This window comes from Bubalus kerabau, chromosome 2, assembly GCF_029407905.1.
Source record: "Bubalus kerabau isolate K-KA32 ecotype Philippines breed swamp buffalo chromosome 2, PCC_UOA_SB_1v2, whole genome shotgun sequence".
Classification (NCBI taxonomy): Eukaryota; Metazoa; Chordata; class Mammalia; order Artiodactyla; family Bovidae; genus Bubalus; species Bubalus kerabau.
The window spans coordinates 14,214,778-14,236,495 of NC_073625.1; the positions used below are offsets into that span (position 1 = coordinate 14,214,778).

General features: G+C 40.1%; 1 protein-coding gene and 1 long non-coding RNA gene across 7 annotated transcripts in view; one reads left to right on the plus strand and one right to left on the minus strand.

Moving 5' to 3' along the window:
* Positions 1 to 21,718, plus strand: part of LOC129643036 (uncharacterized) — a 51,964-nt gene that overhangs the window by 23,097 nt on the left and 7,149 nt on the right. The window contains exon 3 of one of the 4 annotated variants that reach the window (XR_008710023.1): positions 10,684 to 11,022. The exons of 1 other annotated variant lie outside the window; for it this stretch is intronic. This is a non-coding gene — a long non-coding RNA (uncharacterized LOC129643036). Of the gene's footprint in view, positions 1 to 7,570; positions 7,586 to 7,909; positions 8,717 to 10,683; positions 11,023 to 21,718 lie in introns of those variants that run through there. 2 more of the 4 variants (XR_008710024.1, XR_008710026.1) reach the window with 2 other exon arrangements.
* Positions 11,164 to 21,718, minus strand: part of UNC5D (unc-5 netrin receptor D) — a 366,024-nt gene continuing 355,469 nt past the window's right edge. For all 3 annotated transcript variants that reach the window (XM_055567106.1, XM_055567109.1, XM_055567105.1), the window contains one exon: positions 11,164 to 11,958. In XM_055567106.1, coding sequence (XP_055423081.1) covers positions 11,754 to 11,958 — 205 coding nt within the window. In that variant the 3' untranslated portion in view covers positions 11,164 to 11,753. The remainder of the gene's footprint in view (positions 11,959 to 21,718) is intronic.

Sequence of the window (21,718 nt, forward strand, 5' to 3'; positions counted from 1 at the left end):
CTCAGTTTTTCCCAAACATGGCTAATGATTAGGGTCAGTACCTAAAAACATCATAGAAGTCTGGAAAATGCTATTGTAGAAAATCCAGTGGGTCATAGAGGCATGAAAAACAGTATGGTCACCTCTCCTGAACAACATACATATTAATATATTTATCAGCGCTAGCCTTCCTCTTTGAATGTTCTCCCTCCTGTATTTTTTTTAAATTTTTTATTGTCGTATAGTCAATTTAAAATATTGTGTTAGTTTCAGGTGTATAGTACAATGATTCAGATATATATATATATTTATTTCACATTACTTTTCCTTATAGGTTATTAGAAAATATTGAGTATAGTTCCCTGTGCTATTCTGTAGGTCCTTATTGATTATCTATTTTATATATAGCAGTGTGTGTATATTAATTCCCACCTTCTGATTTAACTCCCCCCCCCCCCCCCCCACACACACACCTTTCCCATTTGGTAACCATTAGTTTGTTTTCTATGTGGGTCTCTTTATGTTTATGTTTTGTAAATAGATTCATTTGGATTTTTTTTATTCCAGTGATATCATATTTGTCTGGCTTACTTAGTATGAGAATCGCTAGGTAGATCCATGTTGCTGCTGCTGCTGAGTCACTTCAGTCATGTCTGACTCTGTGTGACCCCATAGACGGCAGCCCACCAGGCTCCCCCATCTCTGGGATTCTCCAGGCAAGAACACTGGAGTGGGTTGCCATTTCCTTCTCCAGTGCATGAAAGTGAAAAGTGAAAGTGAAGTAGCTTAGTCGTGTCCAACCTTCAGCAACCCCATGGACTGCAGCCTTCCAGGCTCCTCCATCCATGGGATTTTCTAGGCAAGAGTACTGGAATGGGGTGCCATTGCCTTCTCCATCCATGTTGCTACAAATGCTTTATTTCATTCTTTTTTTAATGGCTGAGTAATAATCCATTGTGTGTGTACCACATCTTTATCTATTCTGCTATTGATGCACTAGTTTGCTTCCATGTCTTGGGTATTGTATCCCTCCTTTATTTTTTGTCTGATAAATTCTTAACTCTGATGGAGAGACTGAAACTACCACTGAAATTCTCTATCCCTTTCTGTATCCACATTCTTTGCATTGTGATTTTGCAGTGATTCTCCTCAAGAGGTGGATTGTATTTCCTTATTTCTGAAATGGGCTGGTCTTGTGAGTTATGTTGGCCATTAGAATATTAAAAAAAAATGGTGGTGTTGCAAGACTGGGTCTCAAAAGACTTGGCATGCCTCCTCTTCTGCCTTTATCATGATAACATAACCAGCCTAACCTACTAGATCATGAAGCGCGTGGAACAGAGTTTGTGAGAGCCTTGTCGGTAAGAACTGGCCCAGCTAACCTCCCCAGTACCTGCACATACATGGATGAGTCTGGCTAAGATCAGCCAATCCAGAATCAGATCAGTGGAACCCCCCAGCTGACCCATAAATTTCTAAGAATAAGAAATGGTTACTTTAAGCCACAGATTACAGGGTTTTTACAAAAGGTTAATAATAAACTATCTTTAAATCTTAGCCCAGTGGCAACTTGGCTGTGTAATGTTCCCTCACACAACACACCCTGGTCTACTCCCCCATCTCCCCTTAGCAGTCTGCCTTCATAGCTCTTGTTTGATGGTATGAAACTCTTCTGATTTATCAGGTTTGTTTGGTTTGTTTATTTGCTCAGTCAGTCTTGTCTGACTGTGACCCTTTGGACCCGCCAGCCTCCTCTGTCTGTGGGAGTTTTCAGGCAAGGAGTTGCCATTTCCTTCTCCAGGGGACCTTCCTGACCCAGGGATAGAACCCGTGTCTCCTGTGACTCCTGGGATTCTGGATTATCAGAGTGTGAGGTTCCTGAAGGATGAGTCAGTCTTATTAATGAATGCCTGACTTGTAGCAGAGAGGGTCTGGCACAGACAGGTGATGGTGCCCAGGCGGCTCTGTGATGTTTAAATTGTGAACATTGTCATGTTTTAAAGCCATTGTCTGAAAAATCAGAAAATGAGTCACCTCACTGGAGCACCTGTTCTATGCCAGATCATTGTCATTTTAAACAAAGTATTCTTTGTCTTCCTGATAGTTACCTTTTTAATAAGAACTTGCCTCATCATTTGCCTCATTCACTCCTCAAACCATTCTATGTGGGTAGAAAATGGGAACTTAGTATTTTTAAAGCCTGTATTAAGCATTAACCTTTTATATTTGAAAGCAAATTTCTTTTTCCTTATTTCATGGGTAGCAAGACATGTTGTTGTTGTTTTTAATAGTTTTCAGGTATCAGAAAGGCACTGAAGTTGAGTACATCTTTGGCCCTGGAACTTGACTATGTTTCTACAGTTGGTCCTCTGTACTGTGGGTTCCCTATCTGTGATTCAGTCCGTCAAAGATTGAAAATATTGTAAAATTCCATGAAGTTCCAAAAAACAATTTGAATTTGCTGCACATCAGCAACTATTTACATAATACATTTATTCTGTGCAGCTGACCCTTGCATAATGAAGGGCTTAGGGACTCAGTTGAAAAATCCACATATAACTTATAGCCAGTCTTCTGCATACATGGTACCTCTGCATTTGAGGGTTCAATCATGGATCCTCTAGCACTGTAGTATTTACTACTGAAAAAAAAATCCATGTATAAGGGGGGCCTGCAGAGTACAAACCCATATTGTTCAAGGATCAACTCGATTAGCTATAAGTAAGCTAAAGATGACTTCGAGTATACAGGAGAAGGGACTTCCCCTGTGGTCCAGCGGTTAAGACTTCGCCTTCCCGTGCATGGGGTGCAGGTTTCATCCCTGGTCTGGGAGCTGAGATCCCACATGCTCTGAGGCCAAAAAACCAAATCATAAAAGAGAAGCAATATTGTCACAAATTCAAAAAAGACTTTAAACTGTTTAAAAAAGTAAAGTATCCAGCAGAGTGGGCATAGGTTACATGCACGTATTGTGCCGTCTTCTATATGCCTCTTGAGCATCTGTAGGGTTTGACTGATATCTCTGGGGGTTCTGGAATCCCTCCCATAGTGAGGGACAACTGTAAAATGAGGGACCACTCTAAAACAGTGGTCCCCAACCTTTTTGGCACCAGGGACCAGTTCCGTGGAAGACAGTTTTTCCACAGATGGAGAGTGGAGGGGGAGAGATGGTTCAGGTTGCAACGCCAGAGATGGGGCGCAGCAGAGGGAGCTTTGGTCGCTTGCCTGCTCCTCACCTTCTGCTGTACGGCCTGTTTCCTAACAGTCCATGGCCCAGGGGTTGGGGACCACTGTTCTAGAACATCTCTGTTCAGAACCAGACCCAGCCAGAGACAGCTGGAGATGTGTTCAGGCATTACACTATTTCTAGAACATTTACTTTGTGTCCAGAGTTTGATATGATTATCTCCTTTTAAAGATAGTTTCTTGGCCAAGGTCATATATCCAGAGAATGGTAGACTCCAATTACTCCCCAGCCTTTGCTGATCTGATACACATTTTGTTGGCTGCTCTGCATACGGCCTCTCTAAAGTAAGACAAAAGCTAACACTCACTGTTGCTTACTAAGTAGTATGTATTGTGCTAAGGGCTTTACCTGTATTTTTCTTTTTTTTTTCATTTAATCTTCAGACACTGGAAAGACTCTAAATTTCTATGATCACCCCTGTATTAGAAATAAAGTAGAAATATGAAGTGTCTTGTGTGTATGTGTGCTAACTCACTTCAGTTGTGTTTGATTCTTTGCCACTCTATGGACTATAGGCCACCAAGCTCCTCTCTCCATGGGATTCTTCAGGCAAGAAGACTGGGGTGAATTTCTGTGCCCTCCTCCAAGGGCTCTTTCTGAGCCAGGGATTGAAACTGTGGCTCCTGCATTGCAGGCAGATTCCTTAACTCTAAGCCACTGGGGAAGCCCATTAAGTATCTTGCGTGAGTGAGTGAGTGAGTGATTGTCACTCAGTCTTGTCTGACTCTTTGCATTCCCATGGACTGTGGCCTGCCAGGCTTCTCTGTCCATTAAATTCTCCAGGCTAAATCAATGCTAAATTATCAGTGTTAAATGGTAAAGGGAGAATTTGAACCCCGACTGTTATTATTGAGTAAATGCTAAATAAGTCTTTTAAATGAATGAGCAATCCCTATCAGAATAAGTTTGAAATTCTAACAAATGTTAGAACATACCTAGATTAGCCCAAAGTAGCTTAATCCACTCAGAATTGGTTCTTAACTAGACAATACATTAAAAAAATTATTTTGAAGAGTTTAAAATTTTATGAAACTATTCAAAATAATTTTTTAACAATTCTTTATAACAGTTCAAATTGATCTATTAAGTTCCCATCAGAACGAGCTAGTTATATATGGTATGGACCTTTGTGTCAGTCCACACAGCCTTTATCTAGTTAAAATTTGTTCTGACAAAGTCAAGCTGGATTTATTTGCTGTAATGATTTCAAATAATTCTGAAATTGTTGGTGGTTCTACCTAATCATGGGCTTCCCTGGTGGCTCAGCAGTAAACAAATTCTGCCTGCAATGCAGGAGATGAGGGAGGTATGGGTTCGATCCCTGGGTCAGGGATCCTGTGGAGGAGGGCATAGCAACACACTCCAGTATTCCTGCTGGGAAAATCCCATGGACAGAGGAGCCTGGTGGTCTATTGTGCTTGGGGTCACAGAGAGTCGGACACAACCGAAACAACTGAGCAATTAGGAACAGCTGAAACAATTAGTACCTAATCATACTAATTTACCTAGATTAAGTTAATTAGAATCAATTATCATTCCACCAGTAACTTAAAAACATTTTAATTAGCTTTAAAGTGCTGTCTACCTTAAAGTGGTCAAAAAGGATAGCTGAAACAACTCACAGCCACTTGGTGAATATTCACACCCATTCCTATCAGACCCATAAGAACCCCAAAAGTTGAGGAAATGTTACCTAGACTCCTCTCAGAGCTCTGTCATAGACACTAGATCCATTGTACACATAAAGATTTTCAGAAATCTAGAGAACATTTTATTCTATAAATTTCCAACTTAATTTTGGGACAAAACCTGTTATCTGTGAAATGGTTTAAAAAACCAAGTTTTAGAAAGCACTGGTTTAAGCCAATTTTTGGCCTTTTCATTGACAACCAACTCATTGAAGTAGATTGGAAACCATCTTCTAGTAAATTGTACTGTTGAAAATGGCTCCAACCAGTTGTTAAATTCTTGGGCACTTTCAGCATTTTAACAGCTTATTGACCAGAGGCATAATCATACATCTTTTGTTACCTGAACATTATTGACTGGAGATATTTCAATATTCACATACATAACAAATCGCCAGCCACAGGCCTTAGTTTCTGCAAAAATCCCCTGGTCAACAATGTGTTAAAAACCATTCAAAACAGATTCAGTCAGTCAAGATGTATTTGAAGTGTACAACATTACTTATGTTCTTAACGTTTTCCCATGGAGCGGCAGAACATTTTCTAGAGTGTCTGTAAAAATAATGCAAGCCTTTTGAGGAATAATGGAAATGGTATCCCAGTTAGGGTGTGGCAGGTATCTTAAGACTGTATAAAACTATAATCCCAAGGGTGGTGATGTGTGTGTGTGTGTGTGTGTGTGTTTTAAAGTGGTCTAGAAATATTTAGGAGATCATCTCAAAAAAAATGATCATCTCATCTTTGCTTCCATGTGCCTCATTTTATCTTCTTCTTGAGGACAGGAGACATTAGGTTCAACATATTAATTAGGTTCAATATACTGAAAATTGTCCTTGATATGGAAGGCATTCCAGCCCCAGCATGGATGTGTCAGGAAGTGTGTAGAAGGGATTCTCATTGAGAGTTCAAAGTTCCACTCATGGAGTATCCTAAAATGTCAATAAAAGACTCTTTATTCATAAATAACTGATATGCAGGAATTTATGTCTGTACATTTATCTTGAAAAGTCTGTAACCATCCAATTTTTTTTTTTTGCAAACTCTACATAAAACATCCAAACCGTCCATTTTTGTTCGATAGAATATAACACAGCTGTTTGGCATTACCAAATATATATGTATATATATTTATAGATATGTACATGTGCTGAAAAAGAAGCCAGTGCAGCCTTTTCTAAGAAGTCCATCCAAGGATTTACTGTACAACATTCAGAATTTACACTGATAATACAAGGCACAAAAAGGGTGGTATGAAGCCAAGGCCATGCTTTATTCAAACTCGCTCCTCTGGCTTGTTCACTCCTTCAGCTTCATGTCAAATTGAGTATTCAGTTCTGCTTTTTTTTTTTTTTTTCCGGCTTTGAACACATCAAATGAATGTTGAGAGTGGAATGGGTTTGAGATATGAGTCATTTGAAAGAACCACCCTCCCCACCCCGACACACACACATATGCGCACACACACTTTCCCAAAATAAACAGAACAAAAGGAAATCTGTTTTAAAAATTCTTCCATAAAGAAGTGGAGGTAAACCATTACTTATATATATCTTTTTTTCTTTTTGTTTTTTTTTTTTAGTTTGAGTCAGGAAGAATTATCCAGTTTTCCTCTTAACTGCTTATGTTTGCAATATTTCTAGGTTGAGACTTACTGGATTGCATGCACCCATCAGATACAGTTCTGAAGAATGGGAAATGTTAAGTTGGCCTTTATTCCAGTTTAGAAAAGGAGGAAACTGTTTTCCTGACTGGAAAATTTCCACAGATGGAGCGTGTCCCACCTTCTTACAGAGAAGTTTTGAATGAGAGCGGTCAGCATAATTTAGGACAGGCCTTGGAAGGTGTTTCTGATTGAAATATTTTAGTCACCTTCTGATGAGGCTTAAATGGAAGTCTCCTGGTAAGAGGTGACTTCCCCTTAAGTATCATCAGAGCTGCTAATGGAGGAATACTAGAATTATTAGATCTATTTCTGGTTATAATATCTGTTTCAGTAATGGGGTCAGAAGGCATGATATTCTGTCCACAAATTCTCAAATATCACCTTTCCTTTTCATGATTCAACAGAACTGCAGTCATGTTTCTACCTACTCTCTATATCCAATTGTAATGGGATTATATAATTTGTCCAATTTAGGAATTTGGATGTAAATAATGCTTCAGATAGGGAAATACTTTCGGCAGGTAAGCACAGTTTGAAGCCAAAGGACATTTTCATTATTATCATGCCTTTTGTAAAATGATTTAACACACATTTCCATTCATGCAAAGAACTACATTACCAAATTTAGTTTCTCATTTAACTTTTTGGAAAAAAAAAAATACCCCTTGCCAAACTCAATATTAGGGATTGAGGGGGAGGAACTTTTGCATCTCTGGCCTAAACATGAAGCTTACTGCCTTTTTAATCTTTGGGTTCAGATGGAGGGTGGGTTCCAAGACATGGAATTTGGTGTTACTGTCTTAGGCCCACCTCATGAGGACATTCCAAATCCATGATCTTCACAGCAAAAGGAAAAATCAAAGTAGCTGCTTCAAAAACCACAATTATTCTATGTGAGTTAAATTTCCTACTTCAGATCACAGTACTACACACTAGTGACTAACAGCCAGGTCTGATTTCCATCCCCTTTTCTTTCTTGAAAAAAAATAACAGCACGTGAATTGCCATCTCGGTTTTGTCGACAAGCCTGGAGTCGGGGATGTGATGAGTCCATGGTAGACACTGGCTCTCCTAGAACTGCTTTTGCAAAAACACCACATGCTGTCAACACAGCCAAACAGCTTTATAACTGCAGCTTTTGAAAGAAGTTAGGAAAGTAAAAACACAAAATATGCAACACACCTAAGATTAGTAACATTTTCACTTTGTGACATTTGACAAAACACATTTTTGCTTGTAGTTCAGGAAAGTTCTATGCAGACAAAACAGTGGAAACGGCAGAAACAGTGGCCATTCAGCGTTTGGCTAAAGCATCAATTTTTGTAATTACAGCACTGTGGCAACTAACACCAAAGGGATCATAGAATGTGTCACTATCTGTAGGACAATATGGTGTTCTCCCATTTGCTGTGGATGTCACCTCTGGTCCAGTCAATGGGAGTTACCAAGGATTCAGAACTCTGCAATGTTTCATGAGGAAAATTAATGAAAACGGGCCACACCGTGGGCCATAAAAGCCATTTCTCAGCTCCTCCACAGTTCCTGTGACCTTCACGGATCTGGAACAAAGACCCTCTGAGAGAACTTCACCTTTAACACATCTGACTCAACACCTTTACAGGGGGATTAAGAAATCGAAGGGAAGATGGCAAGAAAAGAAAACCCAAATCATATCAAAAGATTCTGTAACAGTTTGAAATTCACAGGTAGATTGGTCAGATGTTTGCAAAGTGGACAATACCATCTTCAACCAGTTCTATTCTTTTTAACATTCTCTTATCAATCCCGATGTTGAGAATTTCTATCAAGGGAGACTGTTATAATACATCCAGAACTTGTAATCCAAAGAGAACCCTGTTTAGTGATTTGACTTCATAACTTCTCTCAAAGTCAACTGAAAATAACAGGGACTGTGGCAAAGGAGAACACCTGCAGTTGGAAATAAAAATAACAGAAAAGAGAAGTTCCCCCTCTTTAAAGAGAACTGTCAATTCCTATTCATCTCTTACAAAAAGGCCAATAAAATTTTTGTGGGAGTACATCTGAGTTTTATGAGACTTCCTGCACCGGTAAATGAAGTTTGCATTTAAATCCATAGAGTGAGCTTCCTTTTGGCTTAAAGGATTTTTAATGTAAGCCTGGAAAGCTGCACAAGCAATGCCCTAAAAACTGTAAATTACCTTTATGGGGCTGCAGTCTGGTGAAGCTGGGAAATGCAGCGTTTTGGTGGCTCCTTTTAAGTCATGTTTGAGGCTGGACTATTAGACTTAGATGCATTTGAGCACTGAAAGATTTGGCATTAAGTGGGCTATCCTGTAAAAATTTTAAGTTGCCTACCAAGTATGAAAGATCACCTTTAATTTATTGTCTCATTTTGCTCTAGGACAATAAGACTTTGAGTGTAAGTGCTTAGACTGAGTGAATCCCTTTCAAGAAAGGCAAGATGATAGGAAAGTATTAAAATCAAACCAGGGTTTAGGTTGCAGTGAATAACCACAAGTTCAAGTACCAGCTACGTCTATCTGATGTGCAGTTTCATACTCTTCTGCCACACACAAACACATCTTGGTCTGGAAATCTCAACAACATGGGTTCTCTTTGGAATTCTGTTATAAAATACTGTACAATCCTGACCTGACACATAATCTCCTACTGTAGAAACCCTGTAGAAATCCTACATGGGATCCTGGAAGAAATGAGAAATGTAAAGAGGAAACAAAATAGATTGAAAGGTGGATTTGAACTTTGGGCTGAAATTTGAGGTGAATTATGTATTTTTGCTTCCTTTATCACATTTATTTATAAAAATCAGGCCAAAAAAAAAAAAAAAAAGAAAAAAGGGAGGAAATTCTAGACAGTCAGGGATTGATAATAAATTCTTAAAACAATCTAGATAGATTCTAGGGAAAACATTGACATTTTCCATCTGTTTTAAAATATAAAAAATGTATCAAAAATCTAAAAAAGATCTGTGTGGATTTACAGACTAGATGAAACAATTAAAAGGCCAATTAGAAGAGAAGAGGAAAAATGGGTAGGATATTTAAAACAAAAATCATCCAAGACAGATAACAATATAAGTTCTACACTGTGTTTCTTTAAGTTTGTATTCAGCAGTTCAGTGCAGATTCTTTCCATATACCACCCATGCCAATCAACCCTCAGGTTGATTGTGGGAGACTGACCATCAATTTCCACTTCTATCTCAAATCATATCAGGGGTAGCGAATGATTTACACTTTTGCACTTTCTCTGTTTTGCTCCCTAGAAGGAATAAACAACTGGAGTACACTAGCAAAAAGGTGTTTTCCTGATGGAGATGGTATTTTGAAAAATATGCTAAAAAGCTCTAAGAGGACTTGTTCTATATAATATACCTTTGGTTCCTGAGAAAAGCAAGATGCTTTTGAATTTCATGTAGCAAAGCCTTCTATCAAATACAGGGGACCTTTGTACCACACATTCATTAGAGAAAATGGCCAAGACATTAAAGAGTTCTTCAAAGCCTTACCCAGGATATTGTAAATTCAACTTACTTTTTTTTAAGGTCGTTTGTCACTTAGGTGGAGATTCATTTTTTTAAACATATCGGGATCTATGTTGTTTAAAAAATTGACTGCATCTCTACTGCCAAGTATTTCCCATCTCCCCCATTCCCTGACTATTTTTATTCTAATGGAGTCAACCTCTAAGTAGCTGTTCAACCTGGGGTTAATCTAGGTCCTTGACTTTGATTGTCCTGATTCTGGACAGCTAATTAAAACATCAACCAAGAGATGAGCAGGAGCAAATCTGTTCATCTTTAGTCTACCAGGACATTTCGTCAAAAATAATTAAACAGGATAAAAGATGGAGTGAAGTGTTAAGATGGGGGTCATGTGTTATCTGTAGATTTCAATTCTCCACAATATTGTTGCCTTTCATTTAAAACATAGTGTACTATGTTAATGGTCCTTAAAGAAAACATACTGAAGGAGGTTGAATTATTGGAGCGTGAAGGCTCTCTGAACGTGTGTAGTTTCTGAGACGTTGTGGTAGAAGTATTCCTCGTGTCTATGTAGTTGGATAACATTTAGAGCAAAGACCTTTTGCTAATTTCTTAACAGGCAAGACGAGGATGACCTATAGCCTCTATGGAGAGATTTTGTATGAACACAATACCAAAAGGCTGGAAAATTCAAGAACTGGATTGTAAAGGACCATGAAACCCCTCATCCCTTCATAACCACCATGCTGGGGAACTGAATCAGTGCCTGACCCTGGAATGCCAGCTTGAGGCCTGTGGCATCTGCAATTCATGTTTCCTTGGATCTGATTTGACCTCTCTTGTCTCTAAATCTGTGTGTAAGCTGTGTTCTAATAGCTTTTGCAACTTGAGTGGCTTAGCTGAGAATTAGAGATGGTTCTGTTAAGCTAGATAAAATAAATTCCCATACTGAAAAGTCTATGTTCCTTGAAACTTCTCCCCTAGTGTAAGGGGAAGAAAGAATGTGGATAGATTTGTCCTTGGAGAAAATGAAGGTGGGGTAGGTATGCTACAAGACGAGTGTATGGTCTCTTACCTCTCGACCTATTAAGTGGCTGGGATAGATAGGGAATTGGTGCTGGTGTGGTGTACTCAGATTTGAAATTCTAAATGCCCTTCTTGACACCGTTGAAGTCTACAAATGAGTTGGCAACCCTGTCTCACTTCTAAAAGCCAGTTTACACTGATTGCCAACATCTCCCATGCCAGTTGGTTAGAAAACTCTTGATGGTCTGGTACCAGCATCAGCCAGTCCTTTGGGGGCACGTCATTAATAATCTCTTTCAAAACATGCACTGATTTAATCTCTGTCTTCCCAGCTTTGCTACAGCTCATCTTTCCCCAAGTTACTTCTACTAGATAAGCCCTCACTTTATCCTTATCACTCCAAATCTGAGCAGTCCCTCAAGCGTGAACCCAAGTATGGATTCAGAGGAGACTGTAGAACCGTCTTATGTTTAAGAGAGCTAATACTTTCCCTACCAATATATTTTACCTATATCAAATTCAGTGTCTTCAATCAGGGATGTTGACTGATTATAAATGAAGGCTGAACTCCCCAATGCCACTGGGCAGAAAGCTGCCTCTTTCTTTCCCATTGAAAGCAAATGTCCCAAAGCTGGCCGTCACTCTCTCAGGAGAGGAAGAGGACTAGAGTCCGTTTTGCCTGCTGTAGGTGAAGTCGGCTTCATCGAGCTGGGATTCCGTAATGTTCGAGAGTTTCGTGTGTGTCCTCCCAATCTCTTCAAGGGCACAGGCCAGGGAGTCAAGGTCACCATCGTGCTGATGACGAGCTTCCCACAGGTTCAAAATGACAGCAGACGGGCTACTTTGTGTAGCAAAATAAGATAAATTCCTAGACAGAGTTGAAGAAACAAAATGACAAGACAAACAGAAATAAAGGAACACATACGATAGTTATAAGGGAATTAGAAATGAACTGTAATAGCTATTATTTTGATAGGACTACAGAGCTCCATTAAAGTGGACCTGGGGATGGTCTAGTTTGTATCAGATCATTCAACTGAAACTGTGCTTTTGGAGGGTTTCCAATGAACTTCTTATCCTGTAAGTGTCTTCTTAGTCCTCACCTTCCTTGAGTTGTGTGTGTGTGTATGTGTGTTTGTCTTCTGAACACCCTCTTAAAAAGCTCTATTCCACTAGCTTATGTGATGATGTAACTCCTATTTTTTTTTTTTTTTTCAAAATATCTGACACTTCTTTATGCCTCCCACGGTGAACATAAGGGCTGTCAAGATTTTATCTGTGATTTCTTGGGCTCATATACCAAATGGACTAGTTATCAACTCCAAGTGGACAGTGTCTAAATCGGCACCTCCTGTCTTCTAAGTTAATGTGACCCAGTGACAGACTTTTTAAATGACCGAGGGACTGCTCCAATTAGAGATCCATCTTCCTCCTCAGACTCAGTGCATCAGGAATCAGTATAATCTCCATGCCTCCCACTGGCCCCCATTCTAATAACAAATATTTTACCAATTAAAAAAGCAATCAAAAAAGCAAAAAAAAAAAATCCCAGTAACTACTGCTATTCTTCTAATCTCTCACACTAGGACATTTATTTTTGAGTCTTCTCTTTCCTTCTGACAAACTCAGCAGCTTCATTATTTATGCTCTATTGTTTTTACAGTTGAATCAAGCAAGCGCCTTCCAGCTCGTTATAGCCCCAAACTCTCTAATATCTCCTGCATTTTGTTTCTTCAGTCATCAGGTATCTACCTGCTTTCACTGCCTGCCTTGGTCTGGCCTCATCCTAGCTATGGCTATGTGTATTTTCCCTCCATGTTCTCTTTTCCTTTGAGCCATTAACGCTGACAGAGGTAATGCTTTTCTCCTTGCCTTCATCCAGTGAATTCTGTTGCTAGGAAATGCCCACTTTCCCTCTTTCCCCTCTGTTTTGAAGATCCTACACTCCTACAAGGCCCGGATTGTGCTGGGTTGGCCAGAAGGTTCATTCAGGTTTTTCAGTAACATCTTATAGACAATTCTCATCTCTTTGCTCAAAGTGATTTATTATTTTTTCTCTTTATGCTTCTGCTTACATTTTCATGTGAGTAAAATTCATATATATATGTATATATATACATATGTATGGAGAATCCCCTGGTGGCTCAGAGGTTAAAGCGTCTGCCTCCAATGCTGGAGACCCGGGTTCGATCCCTGGGTCGGGAAGATCCCCTGGAGAAGGAAATGGTAACCCACTCCAGTATTCTTGCCTGGAGAATCCCGTGGACGGAGAAGCCTGGTAGGCTATAGTCCATGGGTTCTCAAAGAGTCGGACACGACTGAGCGACTTCACTTTCACTTTCTATGCATATGTATATATTCCATGTTTGTGAGCTCTGCCTTCTCAGTGTGATTGCAGACACTTGGAAGGGCCATAGCTAATCGTTTTCTGATTCTGCAACAACACTTATCGTAATACTGTGACAGGTATTTATTCAGTATCTATCGACTGAGTAATTGATTGCTTGGAGCTTGCTTCAGATGATGTGAGATTTTCAGTGAAAACAAATGATAACCTTTTGGATGATAACTTTGCTATGATGAAGACTGAGACCACACAGAATTGAAGGTCACAGGTTTTCAGAGGTACTTTTACAGCAGGGATAGAAATGTCACGGTAAAATTCTGATGAATTGAAAAGATTTCCCAAAGTCAACCAAGATTTGCCTATCTTGAAGATGGTATGACTTTCCATCATCAGACTCAGCGTGTAATCACAAAGTAGACTCCTATAGCCAAGAGCAGTTGGAAGAGAAGACAAGTTTTTAAGGGCACATTATCATTTATAAGCAATGCATGCACAGTAATTTTGAGTGAATAAAGTTCTATTTTGTTCAAAAGTCTTAAGAGACTACTTAAAGCTAGTTGATTGCCAAATAGCACAAATATCAGGGTATAACAGATATTTTCCAGTACATCTTAATCTTAGTTTGAGAGAGGGAGAAGCCCAGATTAAAAAATAATTCTCTCTACTTTTCCTTTTATCTTTTCTTTCCTTCCTTCTTCCTACCACTGCCATCCCCCCATAGTTGGCCCTGGAATCCAGTATAGTTATTTCTACACTAATAGAAATAGCAAAGCAAATATTGTTTCTGTAGTTGAAGTGATCCTGGTTCCTTTTACTTAAAATGTTGCTTTGAATTCTGCCACTTCCTCCTACCTGGAGGGAGCTATTTGTGGGGAAAGGTGCTATATCTCCAGGTCTATACATAAACAGGCACATCCCACCCAGTGTTTAAGCAGAATACAAACTGGAGAAATACCTGAAAAAGAGGCAAAAAATGAGAGACTAGGTGTGAATGGATTCTAGGTGGGCTGTGCAATAATTTTTATTTATATAATTTATGAGAATGACCATTGACACACATTTGTGACATGGGGGAAATAATGCTCTCCAATGTCATTTCAAAGGAAAACAAATGCTGGCAAGCACCGCAAAAAGTACACATTTCTCATTATTGAGGGTTTATATTTTGTATTTGCTACTGATGAATAATGGACTCAGGCGTGGGGGAGTGACTGGAATCCTCGTGATCCTATTAACCCCACAGCTACTGGTTATTCTATACCATGCATGACAAAGTATTTCTTTAAAGGCCCAGAGAGGAAATATTTTTAACTGTAGGGACCACATCTGGTCTCTACAACAGCTACTCAACTTTGCCACGGCAGTGGGAAAGTAGCTATTGACAATGTGTAAGTGTAAGTGAAGGGCGTGACTGTGTTCCAATTAAAACTTTATAGAGACACTGAAATTTGAATGTCATAGTTTTCACATGTCACACCGTATCACTCTTGCATATTTTCCTGAAACCATTCTAGTTCTGGGGCTAGAAAAGCAGGTGTTGGGGCCAGATTTGGCCCTCAGGTCATGGTGCCGATCACGTCCCATGTTGTCTTTTAAACCAAACTAGACTTGCAGATATAGTAGCCATTTGAGAGAAGATGAAACTGAATATTCATCTGGAGCTGAAAATAAGCCCTAGAGGGTTGAAGTTGCTGGGGTCCCCGAGCTACATATCCTGTTCCAACCACTCTGAGATCTTTATCCTTGGTAACTGCTGGGGAAGCTTTGACGTTTGACATGAGAAGATGATCTGGGCATGAAATGTAAAAACACAACTTTAGGAGAGGCATAAAAAATATGTTTTGGAGGTTGGGATTAATCCTTGTCCCAACAAACCGTTCAGAATATTCATAGATGCTGCTGCGGTGTGAAGGTGTTATAAGCACACCTGCCTGGAGGAAGAACAGCAAAGCTGCAGGATGAGTCTTGTCAGGCACTGGGTTCTTAGAAGTCCTGCACATGCCCTGATGCAGACTAGGCACTCAGGGCTACAGGAAGCTAAATGATCAAAGAGGCAGAAATAGAACTCTCCCTTGGCACGGATCTCTGAACATATTGTAGCAAGTAAAATGTGCTCCCCAAAGCATGTTTCAGATTGACGCTCTCAATTTATACAAGTACACTCGGCAATACACACAAATCTCAAATTCCACTTAATTTTAGTAGATACATGTAGCAGCATATCAGCCTTATTAAAAATGATTCAGTCAGCTTTGGGATAAACAGACATCCTATTAAACTCTACTTACCTGTCTACCTCAGGATAATTAATAGACAAAAGACCCTAGAGAGCTACTGCTATGGGCCAGGAGGCCCGAACCTCTGAGATTTGCTGCCCAATGATCTGAGATGGAAGATGCAATAATAGAAATAAAGTGCACAATAAATGTAATGCCCTTGAAACTCCCTGAAACCATCCCCTGCCCCCTGTCCCCAGTCTGTGGAAAAATGACCTTCCATGAAACTGGTCTCTGGTGCCAAAAAGATTGGCGACATGCAGACTATTTCTCAAAGATAGCTGAATTATTTTTACTACTTAAGTGTTTGTTGCTCAGTTGTGTCCAACTCTTCGCGACCCCATGGATTATAGTCCACCAGGCTCCTCTGTCCATGGGATTTCCCAGGCAAGAATACTGGAGTGGGTTGCCATTTCCTTCTCCAGGGGATACTCCCGACCCAGGGATGGAACTCAGTTCTCCTGCATTGCAGGCAAATTCTTTACCATCTGAGCCACTAGGTAAACCCTATTTTACCACTTACATGTGTATAAATGTATTATTTTTTTTTGAAAATGGGTATACCATATATCCATTTGGTTATCTTCCTACTTCCCTTTTGAAATTATTTTGATCCCAATCTGTGTGACCCATTTCTCTTCATAATAATGCTGGTACATTTGAACACTGGCAGATAAATGCACACATGATTCAGGAAATGCTGCTAATACTAGAAAATAGAATTCATGGCAATAGTTGATTTCCTGAGTGTCTTTGTTTTCCTTTTTTTGGAAATGAAAAAGGAACATTTGGCAAAAACAGACATCTTGTAATTTAGGTGGATGACTCCAAACAAAACAATTTTTTCCTTTCTCTTTGAAAAATGTTTAAAGAAGTCAATGTTTATTATGCTGGTCTTAGGTGCTTCAAATTGTTACTTTTTTATGCACTGAACCTTTTGTCATAGGCTTTTCAAATTCTGATTGACTAAAGTAATTCTGAAAAATAAGATTTATTTTTTCGTGGTGTCATAAAGATGCTGCATATTGTGTGAAAGTGAAAGTCGTTCATTCGTGTCCGACTCTTTGCGACCCCATGGACTTATATAGTCCATGGAATTCTGCAGACCACAATAGTGGTGTGGGCAGCCTTTCCCTTTTCCAGGGGATCTTTCCAACCCAGGGATCAAACCCAAGTCCCCTGCATTGCAGGCAGATTCTTTACCAGCTGAGCCACAAGGGAAGCCCAAGAATACTAGATTGGGTTGCCATTTCCTTCTCCAATGCATGAGAGTGAAAAGTGAAAGTGAAGTCGCTTAAGTCGTATCCGACTCTTAGCAACCCCACGGACTGCAGCCTACCAGGCTCCTCCATCCATGGGATTTTCCAGGCAAGAGTACTGGAATGGGGTGCCATTGCCTTCTCCAACTAGATTGGGTAGCCTATCCCTTCTGAGTGGATCTTCCTGATCCAGGAATCCAGGGTCTCCTGCATTGCAGGGGGATTCTTTACCAAGTGAGCTATCAGGGAAGCCCTGCATACTGTATAGATAAGATTATCTACTCTAAATCTTAGGAATTTACTTTAGAATTACACTGTGTCTTCAATTCATTTGTCCTAAATCCTGTATATTCAATGGCCTCATCTTTTCCTTTGGAACTCTCACTGAAAGAAGCCAGATAAACTGTAAAAAGTATATGCTAAGACATCTAGATAGATTTATCCATGTACATTCATTAAGTAGTAATAGTTTATTTAATTTTGTTTTGTTGCCTCTACAAGCTTTCTATTCACCTGAGCTCCTGAGGAGATATTTTATTACTATGATTAATTTCATCTTCCAGTCTTCCTTACCCTGTTGTCCCTCATCCCCAATTAAAATTCCATTCTTTATGGAAGCCAGGGCAGAATTGAGAACACAAATCTTTAGCAATTTCACTACTTAGACACAGGCCAACTTATAATGGTGTATATGGGTCAACCACAAAATTTTAATATACAATCTCAGTTTTCAAAATACAGCCTCAAACTAATGACCATGTTAGTTGGAAATTAGGTTAGATTTGAGAATTTTTGGAAATAGTTACTGTGCCTTCTCTTCCCATTTTTGGGTACAGAGAGGAGGAGAGAATTGAGGACTTAATGATAAAATTCTTCCATTTACTGTTGCAACCCAGGGCTCATTTTATGAAAAGGAAAAGTGTCTAGGTGTCTGGTGTGAATTGAAAGATACCACCCTTTCTTTAGTACTTGAAAGAAGTATTCAAATACAAACATCTTAGGGAATAGTAACATCTAAATCCTCAGTCAGTTAGCAGAAAGATCAGATAACAGTAATGGAGGAGGCGCAGGTCTGAGGCTGTGTGTGAGCCCTGGGGACGTACAGGCAGAAAGAGCTACCCAAGGCACGTGTGCTTAAAGCTGGAGTCCGCCTGTCTCAGCATCTTAGTTCTATCTGACTATGTGAGACCTATAAGGGACTGCCTTTCATTCTGAATTTCAGATAACAAAGCCTCTATTTTAGCGACTCAGAGCCTTGCTACCAGGGGGCTGATATGCCTATTTGAAAGCTGTAAGCTCTTCTTTGTAACTAATTGTGAGAAGGAATGAATCTAGCAGAGGACCACATGTGAGCTGCAGCTTCACATCTTTTCGCACAGAAGATGCCTCATCGCAGGCACGTGCAGTATTTGCATGCAGAATTTAGGGTGTCATTCAACACTTCCAAGTAGCAGGGAACCACTCGCACCTGTACCACTGAGGCAACAAATTTGTTTATAGTCTATAAACCATTGCCGTTTATACCTATGTCAACTTTTTCTAAAAAATATCTTCTGAGTAGTTTGGCAACTTACAAAGTGAAAACTAAGTTAAGCTGCCTATAATAAATTGGGAGACATCATTACAAGAATGGTGCATAATCCTATGGTATAGTACCAAACAGGGAATTGAAACATAGTCATAATGAAAAAAAATATTAATATCCCTGCTATCATCCTAATTGTCTCATTTAATGGAAACCTCTTATGTGACCAAAACCAGCCCTCCATATGGTTCTTTAAATGCAAATAGAAGAGAAAAACCATTTATACTGAATAACAGTAATTGGACACAGCATAAGCATTTGGTCAGTTCATCAAGCTTTCATCCCCAAACTTCATCCTCACTGGCCACTCAAACAGCAGAGCAGCTTTTAGGATAAATCAAGTCTGATTCACTTCCTAAAGAATAAGCAAAAGATGCTCATCATTATGTCACCTCTGCCTCTCCCTGCTTCCCACTGTCCCCCTCCACCCTGTGCCTTCACATGAAAGGAAGCTGGTATGGGGAACCCAAGAGGAAAACATAAAGGCAGCTGAAAACATGCTGAGTTCCACTCTGTTGTGCCCTAAGGGTGGTGTATTAATTATTTGGGGCCAATTAATTTGGCAATAAAATTAATATTAATAGTTCTTCCTTTTGCTTATTCCATTATCTGGCTCCTGAAAGGGACTAGCAAGGATTCTTCCTTCTTTAGAAAATGGATTTAAGCCTTGGAGGCTTCAGGACCCCCAGTGAGCTGCCAAAAGGAATAAAGCCAGTTGTAGACTCTGTTTTCAGCTCTCCAGTTTCATTCATTATAAGCCTCTGACAATTTCTCATATTTGGCAATGAATGGCAGTGAAAACTACAAAAGCAAATCTCAAATTTCTTTGGGGATATAGCGTGGAAAAATATGTCTCATTTAAAGTTTCTCTTCCATAGCATTGAGATATTTTCAAGAATCCTGAGGATAGAGGAGAAAGACCACCATTTGTTCCAAGATAAAAGACCACGGTACTAATCCTGAAGGGCGAAAGGGAGAAATATTGATACTTTTCCGTTTGAAAAATACTCAATGTGTTTAAATAAATCTTCACACATACTGAAAAGAAATAGTTATGTACTTTATTAAAGGATTCTTTAATGAATTAGGAAAATCCTCCCCATAATTTCATTTTCTCCAATTATGAAGACAGTCAAATCCAGGGATTCTGACTTTGTCAGCATTTGTACTACTGCTTGAGATGAACCCACGAAGAGATTTATTTCCACTATAAAGGGGCTTGGGCATGTCCATCTTTTTTGAAAATTACATTAACTTAAGGGAAGGGCTTCCCTGGTGGCTCAGTGGTACAGAACCCACCTGCCAACGCAGGAGACATGGGTTCAATCCCTGGGTCGGGAAGAACCCCTGGAGAAGGGAATGGGAACCCACTCCAGTATTATTGCCTGGAAGGTCCCATGAACAGGGGAGCCTGGTGGGCCATAGTCCCTGGGGTTACAAGAGAGTCAGATATGACTTAGCGACTAAAGAAAGAAGGGAAACTTAGTCCTTCAAAGACCAGTGCAAACTCACCCCTTGCATAAAAGGAATACAATGCCCCTGTCACCACTCCTGCACCTTAGAGTGGGAGCACAACTTTGGTTCTCTGCTGCTGTGGCTAAATCGCTTCAGTCGTGTCCTACTCTGTGCGACCCCATAGACGGCAGCCCACCAGGCTCCCCCGTCCCTGGGATCCTCCAGGCAAGAACACTGGAGTGGGTTGCCATTTCCTTCTCCAATGCATGAAAGTGAAAAGTGAAAGCCACTCAGTCGCGTCTGACTCTTAGCGACCCCATGGACTGCAGCCTATCAGGCTCCTCCGTCCATGGGATTTTCCACGCTGAAAAATCTGGAGTGGGTGCCATTGCCTTCTCTGTTGGTTCTCTGGGAGGGGCAGAAACAGCTGCTCTCGCATATTGCCTTTAGGAGAAAAACCTGCCGCTTACAAACTGTAAGGGCTTCCCTAGTGGCTCAGACGGTAAAGCATCTGCCTGCAATGCGGGAGACCTGGGTTCGATTCCTGGGTCGGGAAGATCCCCTGGAGAAGGAAATGGGAATCCACTCCAGCGCTCTTGCCTGGAAAATCCCATGGACCGAGGAGCCTGATAGGCTACAGTCCATGGGGTCGCAAAGAGTTGGACACGACTGAGCAACTTCACTTTCTTTCTTTCTACAAACTGTATATATGGTTTGTTCATGGCTTGTTCATGCCTAAACTGGCCCCAGGCTGTTTTCAGATTCCTATTAGTAGGGAGTTTCATGAATCATTGCCTTAACTGGAACGAAGCCTGAACACCCACCACTTAGCTGTGTTGGGTCTCTCTGGCTTCACACTGAAGGCTCTTCAAAGTCAGACTCGGCAAAAGTCTATTGGGCCAGAACCAGAAAATGTGATTTGAGGTTTATCATATTTTGCCTCCAAGGACCTGTGTCATGAATGCTATCTCCCCATGTATTAATTCTCCTTAGAGTTATGAAGATTGCTTTTTTTTTTTTTGAAATGGCAGCCTCGCACTGTCTTTATCATTTAAGGGTTAAGGATGTGTTTTCTAACCACTAGCCTGCAAAACCCAGACAGTTTCATTTGGTGGAATCCTAGCAAATCCCCCAACACAAGAGTGAAAATAAAGTCTCACGGGTCCTTGAGTGACCATACTTGGTAGTCTGCTGTGAAGCAGGCATTCTGTATATATTTTGTAATCACTTTTTCTTTTCTCCTCCTCCTTCCTTTACTAACCCCAAAGAAAGCTGGCACTGGGCCTGTTCCACTTTTAGTGAATTCTCAAGTTATTCAGAGATAGATTAATAAGCTGTCTTGTGACATTCCTCTGTCCTTCCCCACTGCCCTCTGGCCATTTCATTGCTCCTGTGCATCCAATTAACAGGGTGGGCAGAGGGAATAAAAGGATGTGACCTCAACGTGAGAAGATTCTGCTTCTCATTAGAGGTCCTGTTAAAAGATCTGGTGGAAAAACAAGTTATCATAGCACCACTGGTCAGCCACGAGGCTTGAGAAATGTCATTTGCTTGTAGTTTCTACACCATCATCTAAAAACATTAACATCCAAAGTACAATTGAACACACAGCTGATCGATGAGCAATACGTTTCTCCAGCAGTACTTCAAAGAAGGATACTATTATGAGAAACTATTAATAAAGTAATTTATCTACTCCATTTCAT